We start from the raw sequence: 27,270 nt of genomic DNA, 5'->3' as shown, positions 1-27,270 counted from the left end.
CTTGACTGACTCCCATGACTGACTATTGAAAAAAAGGGAGATATTTGGTCGGCCGCCAAAAAACAAAAGCCATTCACACAAGCACCGCAATGCATACAGTACTTTAGCCATTACTTTAGCTATTACTTCAGCCATTCTCGGTCAAGGTTACACATAAGGTTACACAAGGTTACACATATTGTATTTCTATTGTATTTCTGTAGGCCCATTTGTAGGATCTCAGCTTTCACTAGCAGGGTGAGAGTCATATGCAGATTTGTATCACTTCAGTGTCAACATAAGCATTCCATTAACTATAATAGTATATAGCAAATCACTGCATTTCAGAGAAACCAGCAATCGAATATTGTGCCTCTTGGTTGATTATTATATAAGGTTGTGATGTAAGTTTGGGGATTTAGAAGTGAATGCCCCTCTTAATATTCTCCCGTCATGGTACATGAAACAGCCTTGTCCACCAATGCGTACACAACGCTAGCCAAAGGCACAGTACATACACACTCACCTACTCACACACACACACACACACACAGCGCAGAGAAGCTGACATTCAGTCAGACTTAATTAGTATAGTAGAAATATATTAATGGTTTCCAATTCTCACCTATAGATTCACCCAGACACATGATGTATATATTTTCTAGAGGGAACGTCTCCACCTTGAACGTAGTGTAGTGGCCCACCCTTGACATTGCAAACCTTCTCCCAATCAGACCTGATAACTGTCCTGTCTTGTAGTCCTGTCCTCTAGCTGTCAGGTCCTGTAGCTGTCATGTCCTGTAGCTGTCATGTCCTGTAGCTGTCCTTTCCTCTAGCTGTCATGTCCTGTAGCTGTCCTGTCCTGTAGCTGTCCTGTCCTCTAGCTGTCCTGTCCTGTAGTTGTCCTGTCCTGTTGCTGTCATGTCCTGTAGTTGTCGTGTCCTGTATCTGTCATTTCCTGTAGTTGTTTTGTCCTGTAGCGGTCCTGTAATGGCATGTACTACTGTACTGTACTACTGTACTGTACTATAGTGTACTGTGTGGCTGTGGAGAGGATCTGTGCAGAATACATGGAGAGGCTAATGGAGTACTGCTGGGTTATTGATGAGTCTCTCTCAAGACTGAACGAACACAGAATATGACAGAGCAGAGGACAGAGGAGAGCAAGAGAAGACAGAAGAGAAGAGACAGAGGAGATGAAGAGAAGAGAGAGGAGAAGAGACAGAGGAGAGGAAGAGAAGACAGAGGAGAAGAGACAGAGGAGAGGAAGAGAAGACAGAGGAGAAGAGACAGAGGAGAGGAAGAGAAGACAGAGGAGAAGAGACAGAGGAGAGGAAGAGGAGACAGAGGAAAAGAGACAGAGGAGAGGGTGGATGAAGAAGTAGGAGAGGAGATGGAGAGAGGGAGAATGAGAGGAAGAGGTGGCAGAAGGAGAGCAGGATTTTATGTTCAGTGTCATGGACCATTTGATTGATAAATTAGAAACCAATATTCAGACTGGTCTCAAAGCCAACTCCTTCAGAAACATAGAGAAGAAATAAGAGCCAATACATTTCAAGAACAGGAGGGAATAAAAAACTGCCAGGATGGGTAGAAAATGGGCTGGGAAAGAGAGAGGGAGAAGGGACAGATGGAAGACAGGTACAGAAATACCTAGTGGAAGCTATCTGAGATGGGAGTGTAGAGAATTAAGGAGGAGGCAGGAAAACATAGCAAGGCGTAGACATTTATGTTAGTGACAGAGAATGTCTGAATGTCACAGTGATTCCCTTCCAGGCTGGAATCACTGGTACATTATTTGATAGGAACTCCTTTTGGGTCAGAGCCTAAACAAGGTCCTCGTTCAAATGACTTTGGGCCGGTCCAAAATGGTGGAGGCCTGTCTAAGGTCTTTCTGATGCTGCGGGAATGGTTTTGGTTTTTAGATTTATTTCATCAGGCACAGGGAGGGTCGTGTTTTAAACTTGCCATTTAGAGAGACCTTCCATTACAAATTTAGAGATGTATCCTTAATATTTAACTACTAGCATGGGTTGTAATATACCTGAGATGGTGCCTTGCCTTGCTAGACTATTAAATAAAGTGTAAACCAACAGATCATGAGATAAAACATGCTGGCGTTCATAAAATAAATTCTACATTTCTATGGCCGGATTTTGCCTTGACATGCTTTGAAACAGGACAGATAGGGTAAAAAAAACACATGAAAACATGCTGACCGCCTCCACACAGACTGTAAGGTGGGGGATGTCTGCAGGGCTTAACGGGCACTGGACATTTTCTAGGAACATATCATCTAAACAAACCCGGCATCAAGTTTGTCTACAGCAAAGGTCCTTTAGGCTTTATCCTAAAGCAAAGGCTTGCTATTTGGCAAACACCATTTCTGTATAGTCATTTGGGAAGGCTCATCTTCTCATCTTCGGGTTGAGATGGTTGAAATTGCCCTCTGGGTGGTCTGGGGTGGTCCAGATTCTGCCTCTGGTGTCCATGCACTGCAGCAGCGGGGGTTTGAATCCGGGCCACGGCTATTTCAGAACACTCCCCCGTCTTGCTCCCTCTATCCAATAAAGCACTAAAGTCAATCATTTGGATAAATGACCTGAGTAATATCAAGCCCTGGATGGTGGATTTGGGAGCGGAAAAGGCAAAGTGTGCGGTTATGCTCTGCTTATAGCCTGCGTGGTGCAATGGCACAGACATCGGAAAATGCCAGGGTTTTTTTTTGCCATAGAAACTAGAAACATAGAAATAGCATTACAGCCCTCGGATTGACCCCTCACTAGCAACTAGGTAGTAGAAGCGAGATAATGAGCAGAACATTTATAAATAGATTTATGAAAGAAATCCTCAGAATGTCTCTAAATGCTGAACATGTGGTAATGTTTGCAGTGCCATTGTTCTCAGCTCCAGAAATAATACAGTGGAATAACACTTTATAATCACAAGCATGTCTGCCAGCTCCATGGAGAAATGCTTCAAACTGCAGGAAAAACACGACCTCTACAAATCTCAAACTCTGCAGAGCGCCTGGCCGATGTAGCCTATCACCAAGCGCCCAATCACGGGCCCGGCCTCCCCAACCACATAAGCCCCTCGTCAGATAACTTTATGGGGGGGGGGTCACATTTCTTACGGTATGAGTGAAGGGTCATATGAACATTATCACAAAGCATTTTATTGTACCTGTGACCAGCCCCTTTCCCTATTTCATTACATTAATTATTTCATAGCAGAATTCATACAATGTTAAAAGAATGTTCAGTAACATGAACAAATGGTATTGTCATGTCAGTTATACCACAAAGCTATAAGTAGGACCCAATCTGTACCAGCTCCACAGACATAGGCTGGGACATTCCTGTGAGTACACCTCCCCTCAGTCTGTGTAGAAGCATAACTACCCAGCAGCCCTCACAGTAACCGGGGTCAAAAGGTCAGGTCATCAGATGCATGCTTTGGGTTGGCTAAACAAACTGCCCCTACCACAGTCTCAAGGAGAAGGGGATCATGTAGAACAGTTTGTTGCATGGTGTGTTTGTGTGTGTGACAGGGTGGCGTTAAAGGGAGGGAGGAGTGGAGGAGTTGTTATGACCAAGTGATACAGTTAACTCCCCTCTTGTCCTCTAGCGATGACACCTGCTCCAGTCAGACACAACAGGGCCTATTTCCAAAACACGCACAAGCTCTCCACATGCACACTTTCCACACGCACGCTCTCCACACGCACACCCTCCACACGCACGCCCTCCACACGCACGCCCTCCACACGCACGCCCTCCACATGCACGCTCTCCACACATATGCTCTACACACACACGCCCTCCACACGTATGCTCTCCACACACACACCCTCCACACATAAACATGGACCAGAGCCAGAGCAGTACATGAGCCAGGCCTGTGCCCGTACAGGGCCAGACCAGGGCCATTACAGGACCAAAGCCTCTCCAGGCCAGTACAGGACCAGGGCCAGAGACAAGAGAAAACGAGAATCCAGTTGAGTGCCGTTTGATTGCTCTTTTCCTTCCTGTTCTCTCACTCTCACTATGTCTCTTCATCTCTCTCTCAGTCAATGCCTGTTTGTCTCTAACTCCCTATTGGTTCACCTCACAGACTGGTGCGCTAGTTTAGAGGTCATGGGTGAGGGAAGGAAGAGTGGTGTGACTGTCTGGCAGGGTTGGAATAACAGCAAGCACTGAGCTTTCATACTAGCTCAGGTTGTACTGAATATGGACCTGTCAATGAAATCAGTGGATCTGTGCCCAGACAATGCTGAGGAGGTTCACAAACCTGTGTGTTTATATGCGTGTGTGTGCGTGTGTGTGTTGCTGTGTGCATGTGGTTGTTGTGTAGATGCGTTCAAATCAAGGGGACAGCTGCTTTCAACCACTATCACATCATTTAGGCTGCCCAGCCCCTAACGGCTACAGAGCCCACAGAGTGCCCAAACACACACACGCATGTGGACATGGACATGCACACACAAGTAATGCACTCACAAACAAACACACACACACACACCAGCAGTGTTTGGCTGGGCCTTCATTCAGAGACACACATCTGCCGTGACAATGTCAGAAGAACTCTGTTAAAGCAGACAGATCTGTGTGTCTGTGTGTGAATGAACGTGTGTTCTGTCTGAAAGCTCATGGTGTCTGTCTGAAAGCTCATGGTGTCTGTCTGAAAGCTCATGGTGTCTGTCTGAAAGCTCATGGTGTCTGTCTGAAAGCTCATGGTGTCTGTCTGAAAGCTCATCGTGTCTGTCTGAAAGCTCATCGTGTCTGTCTGAAAGCTCATTCGTGTCTGTCTGAAAGCTCATTCGTGTCAGGGCAAGCCCACACCAGAAGGCGGTATTAGCAGCATTGGGAAGTGTAAAGGCTTGACACATTCATCTGAAACTCTGTTCTTTGAGCCTAATCAACATGTGCCTATCCGTATGTCTGCGTATCTGTGTGTGGGTTTTAGTGAAGTCCCAACAAATCGGTCCCCAAAAGGTTCATTGGCAGTTTTCTAGGAAAAATAATTTGTTCAGCTTTGGTTTAGGTTTGAAAATTATTATGTATTTTCTTTATAGTGACAATAAGGCTAACAAAACTTGTGGGGACATAATTGTGGGGTTTTACTGTCTAACAGGCTATCAGAGGCCATGAAAACCAACAGGCTATCAGAGGCCATCAACACCAACAGGCTATCATAGGCCATCAACACCAACAGGCTATCAGAGGCCATGAACACTAACAGGCTATCAGAGGCCATGAAAACCAACAGGCTATCAGAGGCCATCAACACCAACAGGCTATCAGAGGCCATGAACACTAACAGGCTATCAGAGGCCATGAACACTAACAGGCTATCAGAGGCCATCAACACCAACAGGCTATCAGAGGCCATGAACACTAACAGGCTATCAGAGGCCATGAAAACCAACAGGCTATCAGAGGCCATGAACACAAACAGGCTATCATAGGCCATCAACACCAACAGGCTATCAGAGGCCATGAACACTAACAGGCTATCAGAGGCCATGAAAACCAACAGGCTATCAGAGGCCATGAACACTAACAGGCTATCAGAGGCCATGAAAACCAACAGGCTATCAGAGGCCATGAACACCAACAGGCTATCAGAGGCCATGAAAACCAACAGGCTATCAGAGGCCATAAACACAAACAGGCTATCAGAGGCCATGAAAACCAACAGGCTATCAGAGGCCATGAAAACCAACAGGCTATCAGAGGCCATAAACACTAACAGGCTATCAGAGGCCATGAACACTAACAGGCAGCCATGTTGCCTGAACAAGAAGCTCCAGTGGCACTGTCATCAACAAGGGATCAGTACGCACACACACACACACACACATATACACACACGCTCCAAATTAAAACACATTTAAAAATGTTGTAACAACTTTCTCATTACTGGAGTTTGCAAATGCACACTTAAAGGAAAGGTGGTTTCTGTCATCACTGCTATAGGTTAAAGAACAGGGTGGGTTTCCACCTCAATTACCTAATATATTAGGGAAAAGGGGGGGCTTGAACCAGCGACCCTGTGGTAAACGAGAGTAGACTACAGATCAAGTCCACCAAGTCATCTTCCACATCAGCAAACCTTATTACAACAGCATTAGACTGGGATGGAGGGTCCCTAAGTCTCACCTGAGGCAACGCAGCATTGATCTGACGTTGGAGCACGTCCCTCTCATGAAGCGCACCCTGCAGCTTGCTCTGCGATTGGATGAGTGTCTCCTGGGTCTCGCGCAGGGACTCCAGTAGCTTGTCTCTCTCGTCCAGCATGTTGACCATCAGCTGCTCGAAGTTGGCTTCCGGGTCCGAGCCATTCTGAGCCCCACCCCGGGGAGGACCCCCCGAATCCCCCTCGGTGATCGTCGGCATCACCTCGCACATCATATTCGTTGCTTGGCGCTTTCTGTCCTACAGCCTTGTTGCCGTAAGACGGGTGATATCAGTGGCTATGGAAGGCTACTCGCAGGCACGATAATTGATGGATGTATAGATGATCGCGATTAATGGAAATGGGATGCGACCCCTGCACTGGGTGTAACTATTAATGATTAATCTCAATTGAAAACTTTCCTTCCAGAACCCGAAAATTGGCCAGCGATAAATCATTCAGTCGATTATTCGATGTGTCTATTTAATAAAACTGAAATCAAATAAGCGTTGACCTTTTTTCCATGTCTCCCGGCGATGGTTCACCCCGTACATCCGCCCAACACCGCGCGCCACTCACATGTAATTCTAGTGAGTGTGATTCCAGTGTGTGTGATTTGATTGACAGATCAGTGAGACGGCGATTCCGACGCTGATCCTGTTGATGACATATTCCAATCAACGGATCTGGGTTCCAGGGCTTCTTTGGCACTCCTTTGGTTCAACAGCCACCAGTTGCCGATAACCTTTCGGCGAGACAGACTGCATGTCTGCGGCATCCGCCTTCTCAAGCCCCCGCTGCCTTCTCCACACGGAGCAGATAGCCTACACACTCGCCCTCACACGCTCACACACCACTACAGCCTCTAACACGCTAGCCACCGCATCTGTTACCACTACGGATACGCGGAAACCGGGCAACTCCCCGCTATCTACAAAACAATTTACGCATTATTTACATCGATATTCCCTCGTGTGCCCACGGCTATTTAATAGATTTCACATCATTCAGGTTATTTTTTGCCTTTTTGCCCCGCAGAAGAATTCACGTAAATGTTACCGGTAAATCTTCGAATGCTCTCCCGCTACAAACAACACATTTTCTCGAGCGGCAGAATAACTCACATCAGCACCACCATACGCGTTCACGCGCTGTCTTGACAAGTCGTCCACGCGCACACTGCACGCACTGGCCGTAGAGACTAATATAGTGTAATGCGCAGTAGCGCTCCCTGGTGGAGCCAGTTATAAATTATGGAATTCAAATAACTTGAAATGAAAATACTGCATCGGATAAAAACGGGATGTTTTCAATGAAGAAATCCACTGGGGGTGGCGTAAACGCAGTATATAGCCTATTTCACATTTTGCTAAAGGAATGTTTCACATTTTGCTTTAAGGAAGCATAGGCTTCTGATTGTCTTCATTTGTTTTTCAGTAATAACATCTGGCCTAGTGGTATGTGTCAAATCTAAAAAGCTGCAATTTTGCGTAATGAATAACCTTCCAATCTATACATTTTCTGATGCATATTCCCTGGTATATCTATGATATAATGGTTTTTGTAGACCTATGGCTGAAATTGTAATAGGCTATGCTTGACCAGGCTACCGTGGATTATGTCATGTTTTCAGTATGTCTTAATTTGAACAGTATTGTGAATTAGTCGTTACATTTAGGAAGTGAGATACAATTGTTTTATAGCAGCCTATTGCTAATCTCTTTTCCTCTGCATTTAGGGACAGTTCTAGATTTGTTGGGGTTTCTGGTTGTTAGGAGAAAGGGGGAGGTTAGTGCATTGTTTCTCTTGCTTATATACTTTTTTTCTTCATTCAGCTTTTAAAAAGAAGTATTATTTATTTACATTCTAAACACAGCAAAGTGCACAGGATAATCCCAAAGGTTCCAAAAAGCAAATTGTGGGAAAATACTGTTCATACCTGCCGGAAAGAGATGGAAATATTATAGAAATGAGAAAATAGGGATGACGCAGCAAGCATGAGTGGTTAATAACCCATTACATAAGTCTGGTTACATTAGTTGTGGATGTATTTAAAAGGTATTTCCCTCATTTCTATTAGCAGATATTGTCTGGGATATTTGAAGCATGCAAGACATTCCTCATGCAATTTAATACCGATATAAAATACAAGTTTTAAACAAAATCTTTAATGGGTAAATAGTTTTAAAATGCGAAATGCCTCTGCACCGATAGTAAAATGGATGAATATGCAGTGCTTCACAGGCTCTGGCCTTTCTCTCTGACCATTAGGTCTGAACAGATGCATCGAGTATGTTGGTGCATTGAGTATGTAGTATTTGTATGTGGGAAGGCTCTGCCTCAGTTTGAGACATGACATTTTAGGAAAATTCTGGGATGCGATAACAAAAAGCCGTGGATGTATTTGCATTGAGAAATTTAACATAATCTAATCTAAATTATGCTAGTATAAATTGTGATTCAGAAAATGCAAAACTAGATATGGAAGCGCTCCAAGCCTGTCATCAGTTGCTTATTGGTCATGTTGTGAATTGGCAGACTATGGAGTGATTTGAAATACTCTTTAAAAAAAGGCAGGTTTTTAACCTACCAGTGCTGGAACCAGTTTGCTGGAAGAACTTTTAGGTAGTATTAACAGCAAAAGTAAATGATCAACCTTGATAAAATGTTATTAGTTGAACAATTGTTCTGACTTCAGCAGCAGGGCGTGTTTGAGAGAATCAACACAACTTTAGATGTCTTCCAACTCACTAAATAACATTTCACCTTGTATTATAAATAAATTATCATTGTTATTTGTAGCTCAATCAGTTATTCAAAATGTATCCATGATACATTATGGTATTGGTCCGGCAGTTGCAGTCAGTGTCATTGTTGCTGATAGTCAACGTCGCTCTTAATATCAGTTTAGATAGAACAAAGATGTTTATTAACAGGGCCAGATCTAGTCATAAGCGACATAAGTGGTCGCTTAAGGCCACCAACTGCTAGATGGCCCCAACCACTAGTGAGCCCCTGACTGCTAAGGGAGGGGGGCCCCAAATAAAATTCTGCTTAGGGACAACAAAAAGCTACAGTTTTTTTTACTGTTTATTTATTACTATATATATAGTATATTATACATACATCTCTCTAAATAAATAAATCACAGACAGTGTCACCAGCAAAGTGCCCCCACACCATCACACCTCCTCCTCCAAGAAATCTTCCCACTCTGTGTCTCACAAAGAAACAGCAGTTGGAATCAAAAGTCTGTTTATGTATTACAAAACACAAATTACTCCTAAAGTTGTCAGTGTGTCTTAACTGGAGTAATTGAAAAATACTATAACAGAGCATTTTATTTTTTGTTTTCCCCATTTTTCTCATGTCATTATATCCTATTTGTGATTAAGCCCTGCATCATTGTAAAAACTCTGCTGAGAACACTGCTGCTGTCTCGTAGACATTACCGGAGCATCAGGGCACACACTTCCAGACTCACAAACACTTTTTTCCCCCTAGCCACAAGGCTTCTCAACAACACAGTTCAATTATCATATTGATCACATGATCACTTCAAATGCTCTGATGACTTTCCATGCACATTCAATGTACATTATATACCCCTTTTCTACACAGTGGAATTGCTGCTAGTTTACATTGTTATACATATATTTTATTTTTATTTTCCTTTATATTTTACTTAATGCTTATTGACTTTCACTCTCAAAAATAAATAAATAATTAAATCACAGATAGTGTCACCAGCAAAGCACCCCCACACATTAACACCTCCTCCTCCATGCTTCACGTTGGGAACCATACTTGCACAAATACTTGCAGAACCATCCTTTCACCTACACTGCATCTCACAAAGAAACAGAGGCTGGAACAAAAAGTCTAAAATATGGACTCACCAGACCGAAGGACAGATATGCATTTCTCGTGTATCTTGGTCCAAGCAAGTCTCTTCTTATTCTTGTCTTTCAGTGGTGGTAATGATCAATTATGATTGACTGCTGTTTCTCCTTGCTTATTTGAGCTGTTTTTGACACAATATGGACTACTACAGTACAGACATAATGCAGGTCTTGTGTATACCAACCCTACCATGTCACAACTAAACTGAGAGGCTTGTTTTCATTGACAAGGAAATAAATTCCATAAATTAACTTTTAAAAAGACACATCTGTTAATTGAAATGAGTCCAGGTGACTTTGTCATGAAGCAGGTTGAGAAAATGCAAAGAATGTTTGAAGCTGCCATCAAGACAAAGGGTGGCTATAAATAACCAATAACCAAATACATGGTAAATAGACCTTGGCACACAAGACCTTGGCATACAGTATATGTATAGAACATATATGTTGGTTGTTTCAGGACAATGCACCATTCAATCTTGTTGAAAATAGGCCCGAAAGGCTCAGATTACTTTAACCATTTTAAGGCCAATGCCAGTGTACCCCGGGCTACCTTGGTAGAACTCCCTCACTGACACAAGGGAGGTCTCGCGTGATTTAAGGTACGTAACCTCACTTACGTCAGTCCCATGATGGCTGAAGATCCTGGAGGAACACTTTTCAATTTTTCTCCCACATTTTTCTCTTTCTCTTTACTTCTGCTTGTCTTAGAGACATGGCAGGACACACAGCCTTGATAAGTGGACACAGATCCTTGTTACAGTCATGCCCAAGAAAGGGAACCGAAAACGGCTGAAATTTCGGCCCGGGGACGTCTGCTCGGAGTCAGGTACTATAGTTAGCTAGCTAATGCTAAAGGCCGCTTTCGCCGCCAAATTGCTAAGTTGTCACTAGTAGTGGTGCCGGTGTCACTCCTAATGTTCGGTGGGTTCTCAAAGATTCTGTAACCAACACCAATAGCAAATGCATTGCTTTTGTATATTTTGGAGGATTTTAATTTATCAGAACAGAACTTTCCAATGGAATGTTAAGTCACTTGAAGGGGAAATGGTAAAAACTCAATAAAAACAATAAACAAGAATCGAATGATATTTTTTTTTCTGCTCTGATGTTGTATACACCATCATTAAAAAAGGGATTTGTGGCATCGTGAGGGCGGAAGAGAATTTTCATAAGGTTAATGTAACGTGAGCTGTTATGGGTTACAGATGACGTGGTTAGACACAGAATAGATAGGTCCTATATTACCAGGGGCAGTGATGTGATGAGCAATTTTCTCAACCACAAAAAAATACTATGAAAAAGGTTTTGAAAAATCCTGTACAACCACAGAATATAAAGGACACTTAAAATGTGTGATGTCCCGTTTGATCTATTGTACTGTTCATTGAACCCCCCCCCCATGCTTTTACCTCCCCCCATGTCGACTGGCCATGGTTGACTGAAGCAAATAGTCTTGATAATTAGTGACAACATTTTATTGTAATTATTTAAACAAACTAGGGTTTTCAAGTCACTACAAAGGAAAGGGCTATTAGTTAAGTAAATAATTGTTAGCTCTTGATAAACTGTACCGTTTTCCCTCTTTCTAGTGACTGTAGCTGATTTCGCCAATGCCGACCCAGCGGTTGTGAAGTCAGGGAGGGTGAAGAAGGCTGTGGCCAATGCAGTTGAAAAAGAAGGTAAGCGTGGTTAGATGTCTGTTGATTCTACAGGTGAGAATGAACCAGTAAAACACATCATTGCTCCTACTAACCTATCATTGTTTGTCCTGCAGTGAAGCTGTTGTGTGGACTGGAGGCGTGGCAGGGTTCCCTGCTGGAGGTGTGCTCGCCAGCAGCCAGCATCAATGGAGACTCCCAGAGTCTAGACGACCTGGAATCTCTAGGGAATGGAGGGAACGAGGCCAAAGAGACACGCAAGAAGAAAAACAAGAGAAGGAAAGGTACACATCACCTCTGTCTTTTGCATATTAGGAGTTCCTTTTCTGGTCAAGTTTGGCCATTTGGGTATTTTATTGGTAAAGACAGTGTGCTTAAATAGCAGTGGGCTGGAAACAACCCATGCTACAGTGGTATATGTATACCAAAGGTGATCAAACCCATGCTACAGTGGTGTATGTATACCAAAGGTGATCAAACCCATGCTACAGGGGTATATGTATAATAATAATAAATACAGGTCCCTCATTTGGGTGTTTGTAAATGCCTTTTAATTGACTGTTTCCCCAGAGTCTAGTGAATGCAGTGATGGGGAGGACTACCCAGTGGATGTCTGGTTGGTGCTGGCTTCCTATATCCGTCCAGAGGACGTGTGTACGTTTGCTCTGATATGCAGAAATGCCTGGACTGTCACCTGCACTGCTGCCTTCTGGACCAGACTATACAGGAGGTAGGAGTAGATCCTGACTGTCTTCTTGACCAGACTATACAGGAGGTAGGAGTAGATCCTGACTGTCTTCCTGACCAGACTATACAGGAGGTAGGAGTAGACCCTGACTGTCTTCTGGACCAGACTATACAGGAGGTAGGAGTAGACCCTGACTGTCTTCTTGACCAGACTATACAGGAGGTAGGAGTAGACCCTGACGGTCTTCCTGACCAGACTATACAGGAGGTAGGAGTAGACCCTGACTGTCTTCTTGACCAGACTATACAGGAGGTAGGAGTAGATCCTGACTGTCTTCCTGACCAGACTATACAGGAGGTAGGAGTAGACCCTGACTGTCTTCTTGACCAGATTATACAGGAGGTAGGAGTAGACCCTGACTGTCTTCCTGACCAGACTATACAGGAGGTAGGAGTAGACCCTGACTCTCTTTTGGACCAGAGAAGTATCCTAGTTTACCTTTTTGTGATCAAATAAATCTAAACATTTACAAATTGTAAAATTATTTATTTCAATGCATCGTTTTGTGTGCATTAAGTGCATCTTTTTTCCCATTTTAACAATGGGAAATGATCCATCCACCTGACGGGTGTGGCAGAGCTGACTAAACATGTTCTTTACACACCTGCACTTTGTGGTACGATGTGCAGTTTTGTCACAACAACCTGAGACTTCTGCAACATTTTCAGGCAGCATGGAATTGGTTTGCTCACTCACCCTATGTGCACACTGTCCGCTTGCTATAGCTACAAAGAGGCACGCTCTAATTTCCAACAAGACCCACCGTATCACAGCAACACTGGGCAGTGCTACTCAGAGACAACATCTCCCAGCGACATTTGAGTTGACAAAATTGTTCAGCTTTATGCTAATTTCCAGCGAGCGGGCAGTGAGTTTGGCAACTACCGATAGCAGGGCAGATGTTCTCTGCTTCTTGAAGTCCCTTCTCTTTTCTACTCGCTAGCTAAAAACTCACTGGCTAGCTAAAAAAAAAGTACAAGAAATGTCATGGCTTCTTACAGTGATATAATAAATATATAATAAAGAGATTGTTGGGATCAGGGGTGAGTGATACAAGCATAATGTAAAACGAAGTAAAATGCTTTTTGAACATTGACAAATCATGGACTTGGCCTTGTCGTAATACGTTTTTAGTAGTGGAGTCACGCAAGTTAAATAATTAACATTTGCAGCGACGGATGTTTCCCCTGTACTGGTGGTCGCTGGAATAAATTAGGGAGATACGCCCCACCCGAGTGGACAGTGTGCCCGCTAGGGAAGACTCAGTGACAGCTCCCCAGAGGTTGAGTGAGTGGAAAATTGAATAGCATTACCATAAGCTGTCTCCTGGGCCGTTTCTCTGTACTTGCAAGTGGCCTCACGACCTCAGTCCATGTGTAACCACGCCAGCCCCGCACCTCCTCCCTCATCTGACTACTTTGGTTGGGGTTTTCACCAGTGAAGACCTTCTGCTCCTTCTGTTTTATATAATCTCAGAGAACCCTTAGAGTGCTCATTGTACCAGGGTCTTGATCTAACTGCAGTTGTTCTCTGGATGCGCTGAAGCAGCTGGAAAGAGCTGGCATGTCGTGTCTGTTAGTGATGATGCGGACAGAGGGAGAGGGCAGTCCAGTCCACTCACGCTGGCCTGGCTGTAACCTGGCAACAATACCTGTCACTAGGCTACTTGGGATTATAGGTGTTAAAATGTGTACTTTTCCAAATACAGTGTGGAGAACGAGTATTTGATAACCTGCCGATTTTGCAGGTTTTCCCCACTTACAAAGCATGTAGAAGTCTGTAATTTGTATCATAGGTACTCTTCAACTGTGAGTGATGGAATCTAAAACAAAAATCCAGAAAATCACATTATGATTTTTAAGTAGTTAATTAGCATTTTATTGCATGACATAAGTATGATACATCAGAAAAGCAGAACTTAATATTTGGTACACAAACCTTTGTTTGCAATTATAGAGATCATACGTTTCCTGTAGTTCTTGACCAGGTTTGCGCACACTGCAGCAGGGATTTTGGCCCACTCCTCCATACAGACCTTCTCCAGATCCTTCAGGTTTCGGGGACTTTCAGCACCCTCCAAAGATTTTCTATTGGGTTCAGGTCTGGAGAGTGGCTAGGCCACTCCAGGACCTTGAGATGCTTCTTACGGAGCCACTCCTTAGTTGCCCTGGCTGTGTGTTTCGGGTCGTTGTCTTGCTGGAAGACCCAGCCACGACCCATCTTCAATGGTCTTACTGAGGGAAGGAGGTTGTTGGCCAAGATCTCGCGATACATGGCCCCATCCATCCTCCCCTCAAGATGGTGCATTCGTCCTGTCCCCTTTGCAGAAAAGCATCCCCAAAGAATGATGTTTCTACCCCCAAGCTTCACGGTTTGGATGGTGTTCTTGGGGGGTTGTACTCATCCTTCTTCTTCCTCCAAACACGGCGAGTGGAGTTTAGACCAAAAAGCTTGATTTTTGTCTCATCAGACCACATTACCTTCTCCCATTCCTCCTCTGGATCATCCAGATGGTCATTGGCAAACTTCAGATGTGCCTGGACATGGCTGGGTTGAGCAGGGGGACCTTCCATGCGCTGCAGGATTTTAATCCATGACAGCGTAGTGTGTTACAAATGGTTTTCTTTGAGACTGTGGTCCCAGCTCTCTTCAGGTCATTGACCAGGTCCTGCCGTGTAGTTCTGGGCTGATCCCTCACCTTCCTCATGATCATTGATGCCCCACGAGGTGAGATCTTGCATGGAGCCCCAGACCGAGGGAGATTGACCGTCATCTTGAACCTCTTCCATTTTCTAATAATTGCGCCAACAGTTGTTGCCTTCTCACCAAGCTGCTTGCCTATTGTCCTGTAGCCCATCCCAGCCTTGGGCAGGTCAACAATTTTATTTCTGATGTCCTTCCACAGCTCTCTGGTCTTGATCATTGTGGAGAGGTTGGAGTCTGTTTGATTGAGTGTGTGGACAGGTGTCTTTTATACAGGTAACAAGTTCAAACAGGTGCATTTAATACAGGTAATGAGTGGATAAGAGGAGGGCTTCTTAAAGAAAAACAAATGGGTCTGTGAGAGCCAGAATTCTTACTGGTTGGAAGTTGATACTTATGTCATGCAAATAAAATGCAAAATAATCATTTAAAAATTATACAATGTGATTTTCTGGATTTTTGTCTCTCACAGTTGAAGTGAACCTATGATTAAAAATTACAGACCTCTATATGCTTTTTAAGTAGGAAACACTGCCGATTTTTCTAGTTATTAAATACTTGTTCTCCCCACTGTATATTCGAACTGCATTTTGCCTCCCAAGTTATCGCAACTTTGAAACATTCGGTAAACAACTCTAATAAAGACATTTGTTACATTGCTAAGTTATTCTACACAGCTTTTTTAATAACTAAATGTACCGTATGAGTGTATGTAGTCCCTGGATGTCCCCAGTACATTAGACTGTACCATGTCCAGCCCGGTAGTCATTCACATCTTTTTGTTGAAGAGGCTCTTATACCAGGCCGTGCTATAGCAGGCTTGTCGAACTGAAGTTTATAAGGAATGGAACCCAGTGTCAATAAGTTGCCCCTGACAACACTTAAACCCAATCAAATGTCTTGCTTGGGGCGGAGCTCCAAAAGGTGCTCACCAATCACACACCCCCGTGCTGAGACCACAGTCACATCCCTCTCTCCCTACAGAGCCGTAACCCACCCTGTTTGCTTGTCTTTCTCCCCCTCTCTGCCCCACCAGGCACTACAGACTGGACGCTCAGCTGCCGTTCCGTCTTCAGCCAGACACCATTGCCAGGAAGCGTTGTCTACGCGCTCGTGTGATTCGCTCCCTCTTCCATCTTTATGAGCCATTTAGCTCACGGGTCTCCCGAAGTCCCGCCCTCCCTGACTCCACGCCCACTATGCTGCTCAACTCCAAGGTGAAGAACCAAGATGGCATCTAGCAGGGCCAACAGACAGTACGCTGTCTGAACTTGTAGCTTCTGGCATTCTGACTCAGATCCTAAGAATGTCTGAGATCTGTGTTGTACCTCTTAAATCATGACCATGAAATATTGAATGTGTGTCTGTGTAGTCCCGTTTGAAAATGCTTTCCCTTGTGTTCTCCTCCACAGTGTCTGCTGTTCTGGGTCAATAAGGTTGTGGGCACGCGGCCGGAGCCTCTCTGGGAGTTCAACTTCAAGTTTGTGAAGCCGGTATGTAATTGACCCAGATGTCCACATGCTGTTGTAATTGTCTTCAGTAACACCCGTCTTGTTCTCTCCTGTATTTTATCGTACGGTCTACATTTAAAACATCAGACAAGCTCAGTGCATCAAGTAGATTTTCTCAACGGTGTGTCTTGTATGGAGAAAATGACACGTTTTGAACATTAACAAATCGGTCGGTCGATGTCTTGTTTTCTTAGTCTGGGGCAGCCCTACTAATGAGTCATGTTTCCATTGGGTGTTGATGGATGTACTGGGGTCTGTCTCCCTGCCAGGCGCTGGGCGGGAGGGGTTCTGGCTCCCCCCGGGCCCTGCTGCTGCCTCGTCAGTATGAGGAGGTCCACGCCAACCCGGACTCTGACTGTTACCTGCTACAGGTCACCACGCTCAACTTCATCTTCACCTCTGTGGTCATGGGGATGACCCTCACCCAGGTCAGTGCGCTCAGACCGTGGGGTTTTGAAAGTCCTGTGACGTTTGGAAGTGTCTGACGTCTCTGTCTCCTCCCTCCCCAGTTCAACATCAACGTGAGCACGGACATGCGTCACCACAGAGTGCGCCTGGGCTTCCAGGACTCTCCGCCGCGGCGCGGGGGGCGGAGGGTGGAGCAGGCAGGGACACAGGTGGTGCTGGACCCTGTACACAGCGTGAGGCTCATGGACTGGTGGCATCCGCAGTACCCTTCCTCCCCCTACACCTGACCCCGCCTCCCCCTACGCCTGACCCCGCCTCCCCCTACGCCTGACCCCGCCTCCCCCTACGCCTGACCCCGCCTCCCCCTACGCCTGACCCCGCCTCCCCCTACGCCTGACCCCGCCTCCCCCTACGCCTGACCCCGCCTGTCCTACGCCTGACCCCGCCTGTCCTACGCCTGCCCCGCCTGTCCTACACCTTCACCGCTTTAGCCCCTGTCTCGCTGTAGAGCCAGAACCAGGGTTTACCAGAACCTTCTCCAGCGCCAGGACACAGTCGTGTATCTTCACAATCCCAATATCCCTGTAGACCAGCCCTCCATTCAGCCCCCCAACTCATGTTCGTGCTGAAAAGATCCACACAAGCCTGTTTCTTTTAATGTTTCCTCCTATCTGTAACTGCAAAATCTTTGTTAAAGGATGTTTGTAAATAAGATACTTTAATTGTAAGGGTCAAAATGATTTGTTGTGCCTGTAGTTATTTTTATTTGATACCTCTAATCATTGGTACTCTTATAATTTTGTTTTTAAGAGCTGATTCTTCTTGTGTGCTCTCTTCAGGAAGAAATTGGAGAGTTGTATGTCTTGCCTCTGTTAGTTTGGGTTTAGGAACACAGGTGAGCCCTGCTTGTAATTAGTGATCAGTACAGACTAACATTGATTCCCAGGGAATTGAATGGCAGCTCTGTTGTGCTTTGAATATACTCATTTGTCCAATCAGAATGCAGTTAAGAACATATTTTGATACAAGTTTGGATTTGAAGTTTGTGTCCTTGGAAATGATGATTTTAGTGGATCAGATTGAAGTTGGTTGGTTGATTGTAAATAAATGCAGCGCATTGACCTTTTGAAAGACATATATACATGTTCTTCTGTGAGAGCCGTCCATCACTGTCTGGAAGGTGACATTTACACAGGGAACCCAAATCCATTTTGTTGAACTGGTCAAAACCCCCAGCTGTCAGTGTAAATGCACCTTCTATTCTGATAGATTGGTCAATGTCCTGAGATTAAATTTTACTGGAAAGAACATAAACTCCTGTCATTTCTGAAAACAGATTGGGTTGCATATACTTGAAATGTAGATTTAGATGTTTAAAAGTAGATGAAACTGGTCATTACTCTGATATAATCATTATGGGTTTCCTTGACAATAGTGCCCTCTTGTGGTCAATGGTGAACATGGACTATTTACAGACTTTCAACCACACTTAAAGGTTTGTTCTAAACCATTTATACTAATTGAATTTACAGAAAATGGCAGCTGTGTCCACCAAGACAATAGGGCAAGGGTCTTCAACCTTCTCGTGTTCAGTGACCCCCCCCCCCCCCCAATTGCTAAATACTTTTACACATAACGATTGTATTGTGTGAACATACTGCTAGTGGTAGACAACATATAGGAACAGAATACACCCAATCTTCAAGGTGCACGCCAGTCACACGATTACCCTATTGAAATGGTCAAGCTCCTCAAAATCACACCGTTAAAAGAAATTTGACCTCAGACATGTCACCACCAGTCAGTGGTCGTTTGATGTTGGGGATACAAGGTAGGACATTTAAGCCTGGAATATACCTCAGGTAGATTATCATGTGACTGGTGTGTGCCAGGTGTGGTGCTGTGGAGCCAAATGGGTTCCCAGAAGATTGGACTATTTCACAAGACTGGACTGATTTGTGTCATCAAAACCACTTGTTTTGCTGGGTAACTTAGGTATGATAGTAATTCTATCCTAGATTACTCATCTAAACAGAAAATTACACATCCTTCTGAAAATTGGTGTTTTAAATATTCTTTGTTTTCTCCAAAGTCCTAGGGTGCATCTTTTAGTCAACATGCATTTACGTTCAATACACTAAGTGCTTAGCATATAAGATCAAGGAAAGAGGAAAAGTAATTTCCTAACTGCTTTTATTTCATAGTAATTGGGTGCATTTCAAATTTTTTATTGTCTATCAACACATTGAATGCTGTCTTCTGCAATGAGTTGATTTAGCTTTTTCTGTTTGCTTTAATAATGTGTGTAGTACATAGTGTTTTATTTACTCAGAACTAAACCAGGATTGAACAAGAAGCCAATTCAATATTTGCTCACTTCTAAATACCTGTTCACAGCCACGCGTGAGGAAGGTGTGCAGCTGTTTTAGTCCATTTGAAATGAATATGGTCAGGTAGTTGGTGACCAATGAAACCAGTCCTCACATTTAGCTGCAGCCTTTCTCTGTGGTTTTTGAGCCAGGAACCATGGCAACATCATTTCCTTCCTCTAGGGACAGGTTGTGTAAAAAAATACATTCACCATCAATTATTAGAAAGTAAATAGGCTTAGTAAAAACTTTATTTAATCTAGCAATTTTATTTAATCTATTTTAGGGCTATTGGGAAAAAATGCTGTGAATAGAAAATATTTTACATATTTAGTTGGGTTCATTAAAATGATGGGCTGCTCCCATTCAACTGATATGACGTCACTCTCCAGAAACACCCGCTGTCCCTGACTACATCCCCCAGAATTCTCCGTGTGCTCTGCTTGGTGGCCGGATTTGTCACAAGTGCACACAGGTGACCAGGGACGCTCCGTACCCCGCTGACTGACAATACATCATAGCCAGCGGAACGAAAACAATTACCAGCTGGTCATCTGAGTGTGTCTGCTGTTTTACCAAAAATAATAACGACACCAAAATCCGCCTTTTTAGCATAGGCTAGTTTGTGTGTAAGGAACCCGGGAGTTCAGATGACAGTAGGCTGTTGGAGCGCACGCACTGGTGGAAGAGCCGCGTAGTTTCCCGAACCTACACTTCCAACTTCGTATCGTCTGACCTTCACAGCGGGTAAGTGATATTCCAACCCTGAACTTTAGCAAACACTCACCGCACAACTTGTCTTCATAATATCGGCAAGTATTGAAATCTCACAGGGTTGTAAAGTTTTTTGAAGTGTGTCATTTTCTATAGTGCGCCATAGTTTGCACTTTGAAAATAGATTTCATGGTCATCTCGAAATTATGAAAGTCATTTTGGTCGCGTTCATTACGTTCATTGAATATAAAAGCATATCGTTTAATAAATACAGTCTTTGAGCGTTGAAACTAGTTTTATAAAGATTGAAGAGAAGATTCAATCGCATGTATTTGTTGGATGGATGTTAGTTGGTTGTCCAATCAGCATTGACAATGGCAAAGTTATCAATATTTGTCCTGACACAATAATAACTTCAAGCATAGTAGATCAATATCTATGCTAGTGCAATAATTCCTGAGCCTTCGAATAGAGTACTACCCAGATAGCTGTGCCATTTACGATAAACTTCTTGTTTCCGTGCAATGCGTTGCATGGAAGGACTGGCCATATCGTTAATGACACTCTATCCAGAGCTATGCTGCTGCTATGTATAAACTGTGTTGGTGATACCCTGAGACTCCACTTATGTAACAAGAACTTGTGTTGGGCCAAACAGAGCTGAACAGTCCTGGAAGTAAGAGCATAGTCAGGGAACGTGCCCGGAGCCCCAACCTCTAGGAGGACCCCAATAATGCAAATTAATACTTGTAAACCAGATAGCGTTTAAATGTAATTCAGAACTGCAATCTCTCAGCAATAAGTCATATTGTACAGAACACCAGGCAGAGGACTTGGAAACCTTTTTACTCAGCCTCATGGCCAAATGGGCACCCAAATAACGTGGCACCATAAAGTTGGAGCAGACCAGTGGTCTGATGCTCTGTCTCCCCCCTCCATGTCTCACCACCGTAGAGCCTGCTGCCTCATCTACTGTGTGTGTGTGTGCACTTCTGTGCATGCTCTGGTATGATTGTGCATGCATGTAATCCATATATTCTGTGTGTATTTGTGTTCATATATAGCGAGCAGGTATTTCTACATGGGTTCATTGCACACAATGCTCTTTGCATGTTTCTCCCTGTGCTAAGTGATGTGTGTTTTGACTTGAATGTGTGTGTGCCAATGTTGTCTCATATTTCGAATGGCATTTTGGGTGCTGTTGGTGATCTTACAAGATCTGACTGCGGCTCCCAAAGTTATTGGTTGTAATTTACCTTTTGATTAGCTCTAGTACTAGTTCTTTCTCCCCTTCTTTCATGTTCTGTTTCTCTCTGTATTTCCACTGGTTTGTGTGCTCTTCTGTCTGCTCTTGTTTCTGCTCTTCTGCCTGCCTGCTCTTCTGTCAGTCTGTCCACTGAAGATGGTTTTCACCTTATTTTAACTTTCAGTGGAAAAGGATGGTACTACATCCTATACAGTAATAAATATATTTTTTGTTGGTCATCTTGATGTTAAATGAATAAAATAATTATGAAATCTTTAAGGTCAAATTGGTTAAAGAAAAAAAATCTGAATCAATTGGTTGTCACAGGCTTCCTGTTTGTCTGGGGTATAAATATGATGTGACATTTGTGTCATAATTACTATCAACACCAGAAAGGTCAAAGACCTATAGAGGCGTTCTTCTGGCAAGACGTCCAAATGGCTTGTTGGTATCGAGGTGGTGTGAATAGTAGTAGTTCTGGACCCTGGAAATTCTGGAGTCAGACATTTCTTAATGATGACTTTTTAACACATGATGTAACTACTATTTTAATTTAAATCTTCCTTTTTAATGCTAGCTCAACTAGTTTAATTATGAAAGTCTTTCCAGGCTTTCATCGCAGGTGCCTGTGCATGTGAATGCTGCTCAGCCAGAGAAAATGGGTATCTGTTCTATTGTTTTGAACACTGTTCTGCCCCTCAACATATTGTACTGAAAAGGTGTTTATGTTTCTATGAGCGGTGCTCAATATCAGCAGGAGATGTTTCAAGCACACACACTTTGTTTTCTGAATTCATCTTGGGAGCAGTTAAACAGTTGTAACTCCACACACTCCTCAGTCATCAGTGTTTTTTTATATCCCAAATGTTTTTTTAACAGTGTCTATTATTGATTCAGATCTGGACTGTCTGCACTTCAACTCATTTCAAATGTTCATGGATGTCCAATGTTGGTCAGCGCTCAGTTTTTTAGGACGCTGGGCGCAGTAAGTGGAACGAGAGGTGGCTAATGACAGTGAGAGTTGGGGGAGGTGACATTACCTGGGGAGACTGATAGGGTGGGGGCTTGTCCAGTCTTTAAGGTTGAACATTTACCAGTATGCCAGTAGAAGTCTTGATAATACTTCAATACATCTGTGATAGGAAAGATGTTTCCTGGAAAATGTTGTCTGTCTTTTAGATGAAGAATCAAAGCCGTTTCCTAATTTTGGTTGTCACTTTTACATGGCAACCGAATCTTATGACCTGAGGAGCTTTAGCTTTGTTGGTTTACTTGGGCTCATGTCCCATGCATGTGTAGGGTTCCACAGCCAATAGGCTGTACTGTATATTGTCAGTGGAACAGTCAGTGTACAGGTGAATGAGCCTGGGGCTGTGGAGAGATCATATAGGGCTGTTTCTCCTCTTTGGCATCAAGATTAAAGATTAACAACATTAGGGCAGGCCATTCACAGCTATGACAGAGCAAGCTTTCTCTATATATAACTTTACATTTAGAATTTTTGTGTGTGTTTTATATATACAGCTCCGGAAAAAATTAAGAGACCACTGCACCTTTTCTTTCCTTTCTGAAAGTTTTGAGTGAGGAACAGAAGGGTTAAAATTTAGAGACCACTGCAAATTGAACGCTGTTCCTCACTCAAAAGGAAAGAAAAAGGTGTAGTGATCTCTTAATTTTTTCCGGAGCTGTATATTACATCGATCAGTCATAACTTTATGACCACTGACAGGTGAAGTGAATAACACTGATAATCTATATAAATATATACACTGTTCAGCCATAACATTATGAACACTGACAGGTGAAGTGAATAACACTGATAATCTATATAAATATATACACCGTTCAGCCCTAACATTATGAGCACTGACAGGTGAAGTGAATAACACTGATAATCTATATAAATATATACACCGTTCAGCCCTAACATTATGAACACGGACAGGTGAAGTGAATAACACTGATAATCTCGTTATCGTGGCGCCTGTCAGTGGGTGTTATACATTAGGCAGCAAGTGAACATTCTGTCCTCAAAGTTGTTAGAAGCAGGAAAAATGGGCAAGCGTAAGGATCTGAGTGACTTTGACAAAGGCCAAATTGTGATGGCTAGACGACTGGGTCAGAGCATCTCCTCAACTCCCAGGAAGGAAAAGCGGTGAACCGGCGACAGGGTCATGGGCGGCCAAGGCTCATTAATGCAAATGGGGAGGGAAGGCTGGCCTGTGTGGTCCGATCCAAAAGACGAGCTACTGTAGCTCAAATTGCTAAAAAAGTTAAGGTTGGTACTAGTAGAAAGGTGTCAGGACACACAGTGCTTCACAGTTTGTTGCGTATGGGGCTGTGTAGCCACCGACCAGTCAGGGTGCCCATGCAGACCCCTGTCCACTGCCAAAAGCACCTACAATGGGCACGTGAGCATCAGAACTGGACCACAATGCAATGGAAGAAGGTGGCCTGGTCTGATGTTCATGTGGATGGCTGGGTGTGTGTGCGTCACTTAACTGGAGAACACATGGCACCAGGATGTAAATGCAAATTAAGTCAGAATGCAGTAATGTGCAAATCATGTATCCTTGTATTTAATAGAAAATAGCCAGTTTAGCACCACTCTTTTACTACAGAGCCATGCTGTTGTAATACGTGCAGAATGTGGTTTGGGATTGTCTTGCTGAAATGAACAGGAGCTCCCCTGTAAAAGACGTTGTCTGGATGGCAGCACATGAGGCTCCAAAACCAGTACATATTGTTCAGCATTAATGGTGCCTTCACAGATGTGCAAGTCACCCATGCCATATACACTAATGCACCCCCATACCATCACGGATGCTGGCTTTTGAACTGTGTTCATAAGAAGCCGGATGGTTCCTCTCCTCTTTAATCCAGAGGATGCAGCATCCATGATTCCCAAAAATAATTATTTATATGAATTAGTCAGGCCACAGGACAGTTTTCCACTTCACCGCAGTCCATCTTAAATGAGCTTGGGCGCAGTGAAGCAGTCAGTGTTTCTGGATCTTGTTTATATATGGTTTCTTTGGTAGAGTTTTAACTTGCATTTGTGGATGCAGTGACCTACTCTGTTCACAGACAATGGTTTTCTGAAGTGTTCCTGAGCCCATGCTCAGAACTGAGTGGTGAACCCCTCCCCATCCTTACTTCTGACAGACCCATCCTCTCTGAATGATCTTTTAATACCCAATCATGTTACTGATCTGTTGCCAATTGACCTAATTAGTTGTGAGATGTTCCACCAGGTTTAGTTTTTTTAGCATTACACAACTTTTCCAGTCTTTTGTTGCCTCTATCCCAACCTTTTTGAAACATGTTTCTGGTGTCAAATCCAAAGTGGGCACATATTTTTAAAGAAACAATAAAATGTCTCCATTTTAACATTTGATATCTTTGTGCTATTCTCTATTGAATATAGGGTTTAAATTATTTGCACACCATTCTGTTTTTATTAAAATTTTATCCGGCGTCCCAAATGTTTTGGAAATGGGGTTGTGTGTGTGGATATATATGTATACACACACACACACACGCACACACACTGACTGGTCTAGCTGGGTTTCAGAGGACATGTGGGTGGTAAGAGAAGTGACAGGTCTGTATCAACCATGTTTGTTTTGATGTGTCTGGGTGACTCCCAATCAGATACACATTGACAAGACAGACAGACAGGCTTTGAGAGGCGGTTACTCTAGTACACACGCGCGTGCATTTAGGAGTGTGCATCAGTTGCTGTTGGTGTGATTAGTCCCTGGAAACAGAAGGGCGAGTGGTTTCTTTCCATTATGTGTGTTTAACAGCCCAGTCTACATTCATTTTAAATGTCAACTTCAGAAGACACATCCAGCCTTTGGGCATGTGTCTGTCAGTGTCTCACTGTCCCAGTGCCGTGCTTGACTTTGTCTGTCCATTTCTCATTGTCCCAGTGCAGTACCTGACTTTGTCACTGTCTCACTGTCCCAGTGCAGTACCTGACTTTGTCACTGTCTCACTGTCCCAGTGCAGTACCTGACTTTGTCACTGTCTCACTGTCCCAGTGCAGTACCTGACTTTGTGCCAGAGGTCATAAGAAAAAAATATATTGCCAGCCTTTCCTTTGGAATTAGATGGTCAAATGATTGTGTGATTGGATAACATTTCCTTATGTAACCATTGAACACCGTCGCTGTCCTGCTTCATTAGAGACCAGGTGTGCCCGTGAGTATCTACAGTCAGTTTGTATAGTAATGCATGGGTTCTACTTAGTCATTTTCTATAATTTTGACCTTTTTCTTATAATGTGAAACCTGATGTGGTTTCTCTAATTTCTTTCATCCTGTCTCTTCCTCTCCCTCTCTTCCTCTTTCTTTCTTCCATTCTGAAACCTCTCTCTCTTATTTGTCCTAAAAACACCCACACACCCACACACACTGCTGATGGTGAGCAGAGAGGGCTGGGGGGTAACTCAGTGTGAAATGTCAGAGGCTGTTGACATGAAACTGATCAGTGAGATTATCAAAACACAACACAATACAGCTGTGCTCCCCCACCCACCAATACAACATGTAAGCATAGAGCTTCATTTTATTTTTCTGCAATTCAACATAAAATATAATTCAATTCCATATATACTGTACATATATAAACACTGAATTAACATTACCAGGAAATCAACTAGATGTGCTGGATCATAAAACAATTAAAACAATTCATCAGTGATTATTTTTGTGATTCTACTTTCTGAAGACCGGTTGTAATATCGGCTGTCGTGTTTGGGCTTTTTCTATGCTGATAACTGTCATCAAATGCATGTGGATGTGGACATAACTGGAATGGGCCTGTTAGGATAGGATTATGCATTTTCATATTCTTGTGTGTGTGTTGCACAGTGTCTGCATGCTCACTGGCCTGTAGCATTTGTGAAAGGGTAAATTTACTCCGGGTAAACACAGGCATTCAGAAGTGTAGTCTCTGGTAATCACATAAAGTGCAGCGTGTGTGTGTGTGTATGTGTGTGTGTGTGTGTGTGTGTTAACTGCTCCATCACTGCTGCATGTGGACGTGGACACCCGGGGCCATGAGGAAAAGGTCTTCCAGTAATCTCCACCCTGGTTCCTAGAAGTCTGGTTATTTTAACAGCACTAAACGCTCTCATCGCTGTGCTTCTCATAGGATGACAAGGTGCTGCCCAGCATGGCACATGATGCCGTTGAACATGAATGATTTGTATACACCGCAGGGTTGAGTGCTAGGTTGTGGTGTAGTCCATTTCCTCTTGCTCCATAACTTTTACTGACATACTGTCCCCTCCCTTTGGGTTCAGAACAACAACATCAGGGACGGACACACGTGATGCCGGTGAAGCAATGAGATTAGGTGGGTGGGGGTTTTTAAAGCATGTGCTGCCTATGTGACACTTGTTCCTCTTCTTAGCCCTACCCTCAGGGTCCTGCTTCCTCTTTCTGAGTCCAAGTGGTTGTGGTCTGAGTCCCCTCTTCATTTGATAGGAGTCATTTCTGGAGCCTTGTGCTTTACCTGACCAATATATGACCATATGAACATTTGGGGTCTTCTTAGTATACAACGAGGGGCAAGACTTAGGTGTTTGTCAGGTGCTTGAAGACACCTGATACCAGCACGCATTCCTGGTAATAGCTGCACTTGTCTTATTGTTGACAGCAGTGCCTTAGCACCTTCTCCCTGTCAGAAACACCTATATGCATTTTGTGTCCCCTGTAATTATTGTCATAATAAGTAAACAGTTTTGATTATTTTTTAGGGATAGTCATTTACTTATCAGTTCTGTAGTTTTCATGGTGCCTTGAGGCAGGCTAGACAAAGAAGTCCTGTATACTTTGTAA

At 43.6% G+C, this 27,270-nt stretch overlaps 3 protein-coding genes across 13 annotated transcripts in view; 2 read left to right on the top strand and 1 right to left on the bottom strand.

The window, feature by feature from the left end:
• Positions 1 to 7,320, bottom strand: part of ppfia4 (PTPRF interacting protein alpha 4) — a 77,529-nt gene extending 70,209 nt beyond the window's left edge. For all 9 annotated transcript variants that reach the window (XM_034287243.1, XM_034287245.1, XM_034287250.1 and 6 more), the window contains exon 1: positions 6,144 to 7,320. In XM_034287243.1, coding sequence (XP_034143134.1) covers positions 6,144 to 6,395 — 252 coding nt within the window. In that variant the 5' untranslated portion in view covers positions 6,396 to 7,320. The remainder of the gene's footprint in view (positions 1 to 6,143) is intronic.
• A 3,372-nt stretch (positions 7,321 to 10,692) lies between these two features.
• On the top strand, positions 10,693 to 17,424 carry tmem183a (transmembrane protein 183A). The gene is made up of 8 exons (XM_010895580.5): positions 10,693 to 10,890; positions 11,654 to 11,743; positions 11,839 to 12,006; positions 12,293 to 12,452; positions 16,210 to 16,390; positions 16,586 to 16,666; positions 16,954 to 17,112; positions 17,194 to 17,424. Exons 1-8 carry the CDS (start codon positions 10,827 to 10,829, stop codon positions 17,377 to 17,379), a joined length of 1,089 nt encoding a protein of 362 aa, XP_010893882.1. The 5' UTR covers positions 10,693 to 10,826; the 3' UTR covers positions 17,380 to 17,424.
• Positions 17,425 to 19,901: 2,477 nt separating this feature from the next.
• tfeb (transcription factor EB) overlaps positions 19,902 to 27,270 on the top strand; it is a 39,016-nt gene continuing 31,647 nt past the window's right edge. For all 3 annotated transcript variants that reach the window (XM_029113981.2, XM_029113980.2, XM_029113979.2), the window contains exon 1: positions 19,902 to 20,208. The gene's annotated coding sequence lies outside the window, so the exon portion shown is untranslated. The remainder of the gene's footprint in view (positions 20,209 to 27,270) is intronic.

The sequence above is a fragment of the Esox lucius genome, chromosome 17 (assembly GCF_011004845.1).
Source record: "Esox lucius isolate fEsoLuc1 chromosome 17, fEsoLuc1.pri, whole genome shotgun sequence".
Taxonomy (NCBI): domain Eukaryota; kingdom Metazoa; phylum Chordata; class Actinopteri; order Esociformes; family Esocidae; genus Esox; species Esox lucius.
This window is presented reverse-complemented; position numbering and strand designations above follow the sequence as displayed.